At 38.9% G+C, this 14,295-nt stretch overlaps 1 protein-coding gene across 1 annotated transcript; it reads right to left on the reverse strand.

Moving 5' to 3' along the window:
• Positions 1–2,482: 2,482 nt before the first annotated feature.
• On the reverse strand, positions 2,483–11,830 carry LOC139119255 (translationally-controlled tumor protein homolog). The gene is made up of 5 exons (XM_070682955.1): positions 11,562–11,830; positions 10,144–10,217; positions 6,205–6,395; positions 5,168–5,396; positions 2,483–3,123 (listed from the first exon to the last, which is right to left on the reverse strand). The coding sequence occupies exons 1-5, from the start codon at positions 11,587–11,589 to the stop codon at positions 3,121–3,123; spliced, it is 525 nt and encodes a 174-aa protein (XP_070539056.1). The 5' UTR covers positions 11,590–11,830; the 3' UTR covers positions 2,483–3,120.
• Positions 11,831–14,295: the final 2,465 nt, after the last annotated feature.

The following is a 14,295-nucleotide window of genomic DNA, read 5'->3' on the forward strand; positions in this document are numbered from 1 at the left end:
AGTTAACGTTTGCTGGTTTGTATGTTAAATTCCATGGTTTACTTGCATCTATGTTTATTCATAACATAAGCTGGTACTTGCAGTTGTCACATTTTATACAAGAAAAAACAGGGAAAAAACATTACTGTGAACCTTGTACCATAAATTTTTAAAACCAATTTCACTTTCTTGTAATTTCCTAAAAGCTGTACTTTTTTAGTGCTTTACATATAATACCCAGAGTTAGATTCACAAGAATCACTGATCAACTCTCTACAAAGGTTATTATGGAGCCAAGGACACCAAGTTCTTTTGACTTCTCATGTCAAAATCTAGGACAAATATGCTTTACTGTATACCTTTCCAAAAAGTTGTATGGTTCAGACAAATACTAATCAATCCATGCTGTTATATGTAACAAAAAGGGTCACAGGTCACCCAAAATTTCACAACAAATTATGGTCCCATAGTGGCTCATGGCTAATTGGAACCCGACAACTAGCCCTACCTAGAATAAGATATGCACATTATAAAATGGATATACGAAACTGCAATTTTTTTTCTGTTTCACATGGCACAATATTAAAGGTGATCGACCTTCCACCTGGCAATTTTCCCTTTAATGCACATTTTTTGTCCGTCACACTTAAAGTCACATTTTGGCCATTAGTGAAAATAAATGGAATGGACTTACATGTACTTTTTAGAATACACACTGTGTACTAACTTTTCCATAAATCAAGTATTTATTTGCCTAACTGTTAACGCTTTTATTGCCTAACTTAGCCGTACATGCATGCGCATCACTAATTCTTGTTGCCTAACTATGCTATAGAAGAGTAAGACAAACATTTTTAAAAGTAGTTGAAGACCTGTATCACCACAAAATGAAGTCATCGACTGATCAAATTCATGAAAATTTACTGAGCGTTTTTCGAGAGATCTTGGTCTACAGTTTATGCCATGTTAAAAGCCGTGGTGTGTTTGACCTCAAATCCAAGGACGAAAAAATCGGCAGTAGATTCAAGAACTTTGTTCTTCATTCTGAACCTAAAATAGTTTAATCATCAAAAGGTGATCAGTTTAGCAGTTACCACTAGACAATACAACAGACTTTTAACATGTTATTTCTTCTGAATTTTCATTTTTTTCTAATTTGCTCCTTGCTCTAGCACAGTTCATAGTTCTTACCCACTGTATCTGAGGGTACCTCCCCCACTCCATTCCAGCCACTAGTACTGCAATTTACAGGCCTGCAATATAAATAAATGTAAATATGCCCGACATAAAATCAAATGTCATGGAGAATGATCTACCAGTATTTCAAAAAAGTTTGGTGAAAAGTTTTGAATGTTCTAAAATATGTTTGACTTTAAATAGCAGGTAAAGCTTGGTCAAAGTGTAGATATCATAGAAGAATTGCAAAGGGCAAGTATCTTTATGCTACATAAGTTTCCAATCTCAATGTACTGTTACAACTCAGTTTATCCAGCACCCATAGGTTTATTGCAGTCCTCTTGCAACAGAGTTCAGAGATGTACTTTTAAACAACTCCCTGCACTTTGTAGGGGTACCTCAGACAAACAGCATATTTCAGTTTTGTGAATAATTTGGTAAAGACTGAGACAAGCTGACAAGCCTGTGACAGTCAAGTGCATGGTGGGAACTGGGCAAAAAGTTGTCACTGCTGGAGAGCGCCCTCACAGACACACCTTTCAGTGTACACAGGGAAATCTTCAGATACTCCTGTCTCAGCTTGTGATGGTACAAACCTATGACTAACAGTGCTGGTGATCTACCATGATTCATTGATTTGTAACATTGAAGAAATCCTCAGGGACGTCTACCAACAACCAATGTGTAGAGTTATGGACTGTTTTTATACAAGCACACCATTCTTCTTGTTCCCATTTAAAACTATTTGGAAAATTCCACTTTACTGAAGAGGTAGCTTTACAGAAAAATATAATGGAAAGTAGGGAGACCAGTCACACCTAATATATTAAACAAAATGATCTGGATTTTTTCCAATGGAAATGACACAAAAAAAATTCCCATGCCAATTTTTCTTAGAAAATAACCCCTTCAGTACATAACTTGCTTCCCACAACTCACATTTGTAGTACTTGCAGAATGATGTAAATGGTAATCTAATGATTTCAAAATTTTTATTGAAATATGCAGAAGTACGTTTACTACTAAATTTCAGTTTGTATACGCTTTTTGTTATTCTTGTACACCATCAACATTACAGAACTTTGATCTAATTTTCACCAAAACATACTCTATCAGCTAAAAATTCCTTTGCACCATTCTTCCAGATTCAATCACAGTCACCGAAATATTTGGATGTTCAATATTGCTCAAAGGATTCTGATCTTTATGAAAAAGCAATCACAATGTGGTAAAATGTGGCATCAACGTAATAACCTTCCTGACAGCCACAGTCTCTCTATTTTGAGGGTGGACCATGGTACAATACACAAGATGGACACACACATACTGACATTCAAATGACACGATTTGTCATCTTTTATTAAACATTTTATGACTTTATTTTACATAATGTTGTGATGAAGAAAGAGCGATGTGTCCAACGGAAGCTTTCCTTATTATTACACATGCACGAGCGATGTCAATGAGGTTGACACACAAAATAAGACTGAAGTGACAAGGGGCTTTTGCACAGGGAGGATTAGGTGTTGAAGTCTTTGCATTCAGCGAGGGAATATAAATGCAGGGCAAATAAATGAAAACAAAACTGCAGCTGGTACAAATGTCATATTCCTGATAACATGGATTGATGTATTTTTGAATCTTTACAGGTACTCGTCTTTTCCGTTGATTGCCTAAGTTCATGTTAATTATTTTCTCAGCCTAGAATAAGTTACTATAAGTCGGAATTCAATATGATTCTCGAAGCCCACTGCGACTATAATAACATGATGTCATTAATTTTGTGCAGGAATTATCATTACAGCTTGGAAGATCACAAGCCAGAATATCGTGAAAGCAATCATAAAATTGCTTAAATAAATGTTGTATTTTTGTTGTATTCAGTTTTTCATTAAAAACAGGTGGTCTGTCATTGGCTTGTACAGGGATTTTAACTGCTGAGACAGGATACTGGGTCTTCTTTTTTTACTGAAAAAGAGAAAAAAGAAATTAGCTGTGAATTTTACATCTTTCTGAAGAATAAGTGTATTTTGTGACCTTCTAAATGCACTGCCACCAATTTTCAAGCAGCAAATCCTTCCTGTTTTCATGTAACAATGAGACACAATCATTCCCCTGAATTTTTTTCTCCAAATATTAGACACGTAAGGGCTAATGTGCAGCGTCTTGGAAGCTGTTATCCAATTGGTTGGCTGAATCTTACCGTTATGATTGAAAAATACAAATAGACTCCCTAAGTTACTGTGAAGAGTGACAATCGACCAATCAGATATAACCTTCCGCGCATGCTGGACATCAGCAAAGGGACACACACTGAGAACTGGGATGTAAACAAGAAGTTATTGTGAATATATACTGGTACTTGGGAGTGGGCCCTGATCCAAGAACAATTACCCATATGATATTGGCAGATGTCGTCTTGCAGATGGACTGCCAAAACACATCCAAATCCTTATGCTTGAAAATCCTGCACTGCTAATACAAACTTAACACAGCTTCTTAGAAAGGATCTTATTTGCAGTCTGTTCTCTCACAACACATAGATTCAACAAATTTACTGTACTGTTTTTCTAACTGAGCCTTTAAAACTGTCTTGTATGTAGTTTTTCTGTCTACACATGCACTAACAGAGCATGTATAGAAAACGGTTAACGACAAAATAATCTTGCATCTTATAAATTGAAGTTGATTACAAAACAAATCAACCTACAATATGGGCAAGATGCTGTTTCAAGGGAATTTCTCTCTGTATCATAACGTAAGGCCAGAGTAAGTAAATTAGCACAGACTCTTTCAAAGGTTTTCTGGATAAAAACCCACATTTTTCTTGCAGAAATTTCCATCGTTGTCAGTATTCTGTTGCAAAACAAAGCTGTGACATTCCTTACTGCAGCCATTATTACAACTATTGAACCATGTGGTGAAGAAAAAGAGAATTCTTTAGAAGCATAGTTACAGGAATGAGCAGGCTAAGAAAACTGTCAAATAATGGCATATCATTTTTCTGAGTGTTTTTCATTCATTTACACCACTTGCTGTATCGGCATGCCATTTGAAATTTTGAGTGGATGAAAATCAGTGAATTCACTTACTCAGACCTTACTTCAATTTGACCATAACAAATTAATTTTGATGAGATGTTGCTAACTCAGAATTCTTGAAGGTTTTTTTGAATTCACCCAATACACACACACACAACATGGCTGTGTTTACCCACATAATATCCTGCTGGCTTTTAAAGGCCTGTGGCTGAACTTAAGCAAATATAATCCCTCTTTAAGGCCTAAAAACCCCTATTTATAGGGGTAGCTCTGGCAAGTTACCAGTTAGCCAGGCCTGGAAGGGTTAAATCTACCGAGTCACCCTGTCTGCAGCTGTGTGTGTTGGACCCATAGTCATACTACAGGACAGGTGCTATGCACACCATCTGCCAATATCCTTTGCACATATCCAAATTTTAAAATGGCAGCTGTACCGAAACTGGTGACCAAGGCTCAAGCAGGTTCATATGGACAAAGGGACGCAACCAAAGCTTTATTTGGCAAAGTTTCACAGTGTTTGGAAAGCTTAAAACCAGTAGACTATGAATATGGATCAAATGCTGAATTTGCTTCACAGTTGCTCGACATTCATCACAGATTTCTCAGAAAACTTTATCAACGCGCAACTGCTTACGACCCCTTCCTCTCAATGGAGCTGCTCACACTCCTTGTAAGAGGAGACAAAGACAAGCGCCCTCAGGTGACAGATCTTAACCCTTTGAGCGCTGTAATTTTTCCCGCCAAAATTTTAGTGCAACATTTTACCAATTTTTAGGAATCTTTCTGCAATCATTTTGATAATTTTGGACAAAATGGACATCACTTTTCATTACCTACATTTTTGTATCAAAATCCTGGCAAATATCTGTAAAAAAAATTTACTAGGTTATATTTTGTAAAGGTAACAAAAATTAACTTTGGCGCTCAAAGGATTAAGATCCACATAGAACCAAACTGGCATATTCACTTACCACTTTCTCTTCAACCACACCATCCTTGAGGAAGAAGAAAACAGGAGTGTTCTCATCTTCTCCCCAGTTTAAAAGGGCAACCAATCCTTCAGGATTTTCACTATCACCAGTGTAGAATTCATATTTTTTGAAGTTCTTTTTGTTTAAAATATCTTTAATAAAAGTCTGCATGCCTGCTGCAAAGATTGGGACTCTATCCGGGTTCTCCTCTTGAAGTTTGGCCTTCAGTCTAGGCAATGAAAGACGAAAAATTATGATTATCTATCACTTACATCTTAAAAGATCTACCGACATGGGTTAATAAGCCACTGTTTCTTGTCAACTAAGCATAGTGTAAATCTAGCTTTATAGTATTTCACCAAACAAAAAACAATATAGTATATCATCAAACAAAAAAAACCAACACAATGTACTTATTTGAGATGTGCTGATGAATATTGGCATTTGAGAAAGGGACAGTACTTGACAGAAAGTTTAAGGTCAGGGGTGTTGGGGGGATGTTTGATGGTCATGATGTGATCCCGTTTAATCACCATGCATGGACACACTCACAGGGAAATAGAAGCAATATTACCCTTTCAATTTGGCACTTTGAAATATTTATTTTAACCATTATCCTGCCAAGTTCACATTTCACCAGTAGTTAAACTTGGTTAAAGCCGGTAAGGCATAACTATGTCCAACAACAACTTGGAACACTTACAGGCCCTTGAAAACACAGATACTGTTAAAATGATTTTAACAAGTAAACCTGTTGTAACATACAATGCCAGGTAGGTGAAAATGTATATAGGTTTAGAAAAGTTACTGCTTGAACATGGGTCTGCAGACTGGAAAGTCATAGGCCTGGTAAGATAAGGGTTAATCGGCATATAATCTGTGCACGCAGTGTGATGGAATGAAAGATCCACTGCTCGTAGGTGCTCTCTAAGCAGGGGAGTGTAGAGAGCGCCCTCATGTGACGGACTCTCAGTCTGGCAGTGGAATAAATGAGTTGGCAAAAATATGGGGGGTAGCCAAAAATATGAAACACTTGCCTTTTTGCATAATCCTTGATGTAAGTTGTGTAAGATTCTCTGTTAAAGGAAGTTGTTTTCAATTTGTGAATGACAACGACGTTCAATCCTGACACTGTGCTAGGGTCTGCAGTCTCACCCTCATCACCACCTTCTGCAGAGGCATTGCCACCAATCATCGCATCTGATATGTTTGTAGTTTCTGACATGTGCTGCAAGAGAAAATTCATTGGATAAGTCCTGATGGCTTTAGGCAACATATTGTAAGAGAACTCTGCAAGCAAGTCTTTCTAGATTTCATTTATTCTATCAATATTCCTTCACAGAGTGTGGTATACATGAAATTCGGGAACAATGCCACACGCAGTGCACAAGTTGCTAGGCGGGTGCTCTGTGGCGCAATCATTGCTATTATATTGTTTCAACATGGATTTACGATTTTCTCAACGAGTTTTCTCTGTAGTTTGGACACCAAAAGGAGAAATACAGTTTGAAAATCAAGGTGGTTGTCACTGAATGGACATTCTCACCCCAAGACCCTCCCCTCTTGTTAACTTAGCAGGAATATCACATGCATTCTCAGCAAACTATCAACAAACATGAAGCAACAGAGGGTCACAGAAAAGCATAGAATGTGACTCAGAAAAACTTGAACTAATGTGTACATGTAATATATGATGTACTTTAACCCTTTTCCTGCCGAGCGCCCTTGTCCGTTATTCTCCCAAGTCAGTAGAAAACCGCCCATAATATGTGCCTGCAAAAGATTGGCTCTCCTGCATGTTATCCTGCCAGGCATTTTGGCAGAAATCGCCCATTTTCAGGGTAGTTTTAGCCGTACTTATACGTGTTAGACTTCGATAATTTCTACATGCCCGTAGACAGGGGAAGGAGCTCAAGGGTTGCTGCAGAAAAAAATTGAGGTCACCGGCTTTGTTTGCCCCTGGGAGTGCGTCATTTTATTGCCGTTTCATGTTTATTTTTTCGGAAATAAACTCCTTCAGTATTACGTACGTCCGCTAGGCACAAACGTCACCTCACTCGTCTGTTAGTCAGAGACCCTGAGGGTCGTGCTAGGGGTGCAGCAGCACCGTCAAACCTGTCCTGTTTCCCCAGGGTAGGGTCAATTGAATACGTACCTCCAACGACTTGGCAGTGTAGCACAAAAACTACGTTTTTGCCGTTGTATTAACGACATGGCTGAGCCATTGAAGCACAGCTTTACGTAGTTTTGCCAGCTCAGTTGGGAGTTGGCTTACGAGTGTTACCGTTCATTACTGACTTAATCGAGTGGTTCTCAGTCAGGTACGGGTTTGTACCGACATGGCTTGGGCTGCAGCTAACCAGTGATAACCAGTCACTACCCCAAGTCTTCAGTTCACTTTTGCGATGCACGGGTGCAACGCAATATGCTTCCATTGTTCTAGCCATCGACGTGTCCACATGCTGGCAGCCATATTGTACTGCTAGCTGGTTTGCATAACAAAAGCAGTCCCTGCTAAATGCAGACGGTATCCCGTACATGTAGCATATTGACCTCATGTGCCCTTTTGAATTCTCTGTACGCAAACAGCGTACGTAGTTACCAATGCATCGGCAAGAGGATACGTTTGCCTGCAAACCAGAGCCAGTACTTCGGACGGTGGAATAATAAAAAATCCAAAGCTACGTCCATTGAATGGCACGGCCAAGGCAGTGAAGGACGTTGCCTGGCTTGAACTTGCAGAGCTGAAGCCCAGCTTAGTACGTCGGACACCAGTTTGTAATGGTATTTCCGAGTCGTTCATATCCGTTCCATGGGAGGAACAAGTCGAGCCGTCCCGTCAAAAATACGTTCTCATTTTCAGTCACGCACAACTGAATAAGTGACTTTCGTCTCGCACCATCAGCATATCTGCCAAGTCGTTTGCAAGAGGTAGCCTTCTAGATTAGCATTGCCGAGTTGGTCAAGTTCGGCAGCAATCTGTATAGTGCCAGGCAGCAAAGTACGTCCAACTCCGCCAGAAAACGTCACCATGCTATCCTGCCAAGTCCGCTAAAAAGCGGTAAAAAAAAACCAGCCCCCCTCGGGTGTGGGGGACTGGCGGACAGGTTTCTGCACCTTTCCCTGTCCTTGGACTCCCTGTGAACCCATTTCGAGAGCAAACGCCCTTCCTTGCCCAAAACCTGTCCTCGAACGACCCCTAGCGTGAGCAAGGGTTTGCTACACGTAGTTCCGTCGACTAGGCAGGAAGGGGGTACCAAAAAGGAGCCCGATTTCCACCGCCTTAGGAGGATAACGGCCGTGGCTGCTCAGCTTCTAGCTACACCGAATTTCAAGCGGATTTTCACCGACTTGGCAGGAAAAGGGTTAAAGACAAAGGGATACAGTTGTCGAAACTGCGCTCAAAGGTTGTATGGGACCCATATGACCCATGTAAACACTGTATCCAAGGTACGATGGTACGATTTATGAAAGTGAACATCTGTCTGTCATAATCTACATCATATAATTTAAATGTTGCAGCTATGATGATGAGGTGCATCTAGATATCATGCACAAAATACATTGTTTGTAAACAAGAAACTTGCGCAGTTCCAACAACTGTTTCCCCTTAAAGTCAGGTTTGAGTAAAAAAATATGCATAAAAAGACTATTCTGGGATTGTGGGTTATTCTCTGATAGTACTGAGTGATGCGTTTTACAAAATTAGCATAAAATTTACATGTAATATTTTACTTGGCACCCTGATATAATCTCTCTTATAGCCTGAATCTGTCAAAATGTTTACCCAGCAGTTGATGTGTTTGAGGATTAAAATTGTTGCTCAGGACGACTTATCAGGTGTGGCTGGGTTTTTGCGAGCGGGTGATAAGTGATTAACTACTGAAAGAAAACTTGGAAGCGGGTGATAAATGATTAAGTACTGAAACAAAACCACAGAGGTGTAAATGGGAAAGACGACCTGAAATAATACACACGACCCAATACCTGCGTAGTGCAAACAAAGGTTAATTAACCGTATGCTCCCGACTGTCTCAACTACCTAAGCGCAGGAACCGCAACTGTAACGCCAAGCAGCCTTACTGTGTGTAGTGCAAACTAGTCGAAGAAGTTCAAGAAACCTCGCGATTTACACTACCGTCATAAGTACTTCCAGTACAAGGACGGGATATTATCATCAGATTCGGATGTAAATTTTGACCTAAACTTTGATTTTTCAGAGTTATGATATTGATGATATATGGGTTACAAAAGGATTTCTTGACTCATTGACTGTCAGAGACTCAATTGCATGTTAGCTGGACGGCTACAAGTACGGCTTGAAACACATTAGTATTTTGTTCGAAATTTATCCATCGGCCGTAGGCTCTATGATTTATTGATTATAAAGAATGAAGATAACTTGATAACCTCAAAAAAGTTGTTATTTTTCATGTGTAGATGTGTGAGTGGTTTATGCATGGTAAATTTTTCCCTAATTTGAAACGTGTCAATGTCATGGTGGTCTGATGGGCAAGTTACGTGGCCCGAAAACAAAACATTTAAAATCGTAAGCAGTGTTACACGAGTGATAAACGCAAGATGTGATAAGTCGATGTCATGGTGGTCTGATGGGGAAAATTAGGTTGCCTGAAAACAAAACATTTTAATCGTAAGCACTGTCTGACATGAGTGATAAACGCTAATCCTGGGTTTCTTGGATTCCGCGCTGTCTGACAGGAGTGATAAACGCTAATCCTGGGTTCCCTGTTAGCTCGACGGCTATAAGTAGGTTATCGCCCGCTTGAAACGTAAAACAACTCGGCTCCGCCTCGTTGTTTACGTTTCAAGCGGGCGATAACCTACACTTATAATTCTCATAAGAAACTAAATGATAAGCTAACAACAATGGTCACTCTCATAGACGTCTAACTTGAATTAACTTTTCATGCAAAATATATTTGCACCAGGTATACAGATATATAGGTATAACATACCTTTGCTGGAACTTCATAATATAGATCGTCCTTCAGCGTGATCTTTCCACAAGTGTCAGAAAACATCTCATCCCCTAATGACAGGTAGAAAATAAGAGTATGGAATGAGTGATACATGTGTAGATCTACGACACCTTCCTACTGGACCTTCCCTAGCTTTATCCCTTTCCCTCACCAAAACTGCCTGGGTGGCAAATTTCCAGGGTTAACTGTCCTGATCCCTTACAATCCATTAGGTTTCCCAGTAGTTTTCAATGGGGGCTCTCATCTGGCTGCCCCAACAAGATATTTTAACTGTAGCATTGTCCCTACCCTATTAAAAAGTCTGAACTGTCCTGATACTGGTACTTGTGCGCAGCCTATGTCTAAACTTCTCTAGAAACTTTGTGGAATGTAGAGGACGGGAGTTGTCCCACAGAATGGCACGAATGTCACTTAAAAACAACTTTCACGTAATTTGCAGAGTTAGTCGCAAGAAGATAAATTCTCTGCACATAATGAAAGCAGATTACGAATACCAGCCAAACTTCCTTGAACCTCAGTGTGTGGCACAAAGAATAGCGTTGCAGTTCGGATAAATCCATGTGCGGCTGGGAACATGTGCTACCATTCCTGGTGACTAAAAGTTACACTGCTTTTGCTGTTTCTGAGTATTCAAAGCTCGGATGTCCATTTTCTTTTTGACAACATCAGACCGCTCGATTCAGCCAGGGTCACTCTACAAAGAAACTCGGTTTGGTTGCGTGACCGTGGTTCGGCGATTGTCACTTCCGATCACAGGGCTACTTCACCCAAAAAGCGGGGCGGCGCGGTCACGTCTGAATCATACGATGTCTTTGCGACTCGAGAAAATTTAATGACGTACTGTATCGTATGGATTTGTTCGACATGAAAGATTTCCGCTTGATACTTGATAACTTTTACGCGCACACTAAGGTTTAAGGTGGCAAAATACAGCAACACACTGTCGATTCTCTAAGTGTCTGATTAGAAGACAAAAGGATGTAGTTTTTAAAATGATCCAACAGCCCATTGTCTAGACCAAAGTTAAATGAAAACGAACCGGAAGTGACGATCAATTGAGACCACTCATGCCAATAATAGTAACAGTTGCCGGTGAAATACCTATTTTTTCGGGCGATTGCTGCTGTATAGGCAAACGAAACTATAGAAAAGGCAAAGATGCAGTTGTTGACAATGGAAAAGATTCCCTGATAAATGTTCTTAGAATTTTAAGATACTAAATATAAAGAAAGATTGTAGGATACTGTACAACTCACCGGATTGGTCATTGCATGAATGACCAACATGCCGGCTGTGTTGTTTGGCACGATTATAGGCGGAAAAATGATTCCTGTGTCGAAACTGAAGACAAAATTGTGTGACTGGATAAGTGATCTCATCAAAACACCACTTACCGGTGAATACATCCTTATAGATGATCATCTTGACAGGATTGAAATGGATTTCACTCAGATGGTAGCAGGAAGCCAAAATGGCAGACACGAAAAGGGCTGGATATAGGAAATTTCGCAATACTCGAAATACCCGAAGATGACGTCATACATTTTCTACTGGGCGTGTGAGGGCGCATGTCGAAGCGACGCTGACTCCGCTAGCGCTGAACTCCGTCTCTTCAGCAGAAAAAGATGGGGTGTAGGAAGAGAGTACGAGACGAGAATGTTCCCTGTGTGAAGACAGTTTTTTAAAAATATTATTAAGTTTTGATGCCTCTTGTGCAACCTGAGGAGGACAATTACTAAAATGTTCTAATTTCAAATTGAATCATTTTTTTTTAGCTGCGCGTTGTCCTTTTGAAAGTGTTCAGTATTGTATTTTGTCCAATTTTTTAATGTACCATACCACACTCTCTGCTGGTGTGAGATGAATATTATAAAGATTGATTTATATATCAATCAGGTTAAAATTCGATGTAGAGATGGATCGGTCTTTGACGCTATCGTAATCACTAGTGAGGCGAGGACAAAAGGGAAACAGACTGTAATTACGAAAGCGTAAAAGACCGACCCATCTTAACATCGGATTTTAATCAGATAGGTCAATAGTTGTGCTAGTGGGTTTCTTCTGATGGATTTTCTGTCTTTTAAGTGCTGATTTTGACTTCGATGACTTTTCATTCCGCCACCATAAGCTGTGTATTGACACATGTACAGTTGCCATCTTTTATGCCCTTGGTGTGTTTTGAGTGAGAAAATTTCTGAAATATGTACTATTTTCTTAGTCACAGATAAAAGTACTGGGAGAGTATGAGAGGGAACATGTCCTTCCTCCCGTAAGGCGATTTTGAATATTTTTTTTCAAAATTGTGATACACCTAGGTGCAATCTGAGAATGGCAAGCGCCGAGTCTTTTTTTAAAGACGACAACAAAACTACAGTACTTGCTCGGGGAGGGTACCAGAGGAGTCCCCCTCTTGTATATATGGCAATTCTTAAACTTTTAATACTGATGTGCTCAGGTGCAATGTGAGAACGAAAAGTGCTGAAATATCTGGGGTTTTTTTTACAAAGACAACAGAAACAAGAGTACTTACTGACATTTTCAAACAAATCACTGTTTTGGTGAATTGATTATGATACAGACATTAAAAACGAACAATAATGACTATTGATTTAAATTACTCTCTCAGTGAATCAAAAAAAAAATCAGCACAGATAAATTTACCAAACCACTGTTGCTCGAAGTCACCATTAAAATATCAAAAGTAACAGGATAATCGCAACTCTGACATTTTCAAACAAACCATCGTTTTTCAATATTCGATGACAAAATGTTAAATTATATTGACTCTGTTACTATAGACTGAATATAGTTCTTGGTGAGTATCACAAAGGGGAAAATGCAGTACTGATTATAATTAATAAAACTACCGTTTTTGGTGAATATCATAAGCACAGCAGTGGTAGCCAAGTTCAATGTTGAGTGACAATGAAAACACTTGTAAAGAAATCCCATTTTCTGTACCTTGCTCTGGTTTTAGTGCATACTGGTACACACATTAGTATATAATTCTGCTGTAATAAAGTCATTATAATAATGCAACAACTTTCCACACACTTTCTCAAAATCCAACGGTTGTAATGAAAATGATATTTACTACCATAACTGTAGAGGGCGCACCCTAACATCAAAGTGATCACTGACTACAAACCTCTGTGGGTCTGGTCACCACATTATGATACACAGATACTAAAATACAGCAAAATATAACCAAATAATAGGTAAAAAAATTGTAATACCTTCTTTCGAAAAAATAGGTGGCTACGTGCATTAAAAAAAAATTCCAGTTCTGGTCAGTCAGTCTGCTTTCCAAACATGAAGTTGACTGTTAATTTTCATTATTTATTGTATTGAGTTCCGGTTCTCTAAATGCTTGGGGAAGAGATAGGTTTGTATAAAACACACCATCTTGTGACTTACAATTTTTCCATTGCTGTTCTCTGCTCTACCGTAAAGAAGAAAAAGGTTGATGAAAAGGCCTCCAAGTGTGAAAGCCCATAGGGGACATGGTCATAAAACAAAAATGTGAGAAAATATCGTGAGATTTCAAGATAAGTATTTTTAGATCACAGAAAACTAACAAAAGGGCCTACAAATAAAACATCTAAATTATACATGTAGAAAACAAAATTATCTCGAGATCTCAATATGAAAACATTTAGATCACAGAAAACTATCAACATTGTCTTGAGATCTCGAGATAAAAATTTAGATTTACAGAAAACAAGATAATTTAGTTTTCTGTTATCCAAATTTTATCTCAAGATAATTTTGTTTGCTTTCTGTAATCTGAATTATTTTATCTTGAAATCTGGAGATTTTGTTTTCTGTATTCTAAAAAAATATCTTGAGGTCTCATGATACTTTTTAAATTTTGTTCTAAGAGCACGTACCCTATGGGCTTTAATGTTCAAGTGATGGGTGAATATCACGGCGATGAAACTCTCATCCAAGGATACAATTTGTGATCAATTTCCCCTGTCACTGCACACTCCCCTACCCTGGTGGAAAATTGAAGGATGCATTACTCATAATTTGCTCCAGCAAAACTTAACTCATTCTAATTCACAATCCAGAAAAACTGTCCAATACATTGGACTACAACTACTATATCACCATATGTTATAAATG

The sequence above is a fragment of the Ptychodera flava genome, chromosome 19 (genome assembly GCF_041260155.1).
Source record: "Ptychodera flava strain L36383 chromosome 19, AS_Pfla_20210202, whole genome shotgun sequence".
Lineage (NCBI taxonomy): Eukaryota > Metazoa > Hemichordata > Enteropneusta > Ptychoderidae > Ptychodera > Ptychodera flava.

Excerpts from the sequence above, each read along its gene's own strand:
- LOC139119255 (XM_070682955.1), bottom strand. The coding sequence starts at position 11,589 with ATGATCATCTATAAGGATGTATTCACCG. Across the intron at positions 10,218-11,561 it reads CTATAAGGATGTATTCACCG|GGGATGAGATGTTTTCTGAC; the intron begins GTAAGTGGTGTT and ends ACCTGTCATTAG. Across the intron at positions 6,396-10,143 it reads ATTATGAAGTTCCAGCAAAG|CACATGTCAGAAACTACAAA; the intron begins GTATGTTATACC and ends TTTCTCTTGCAG.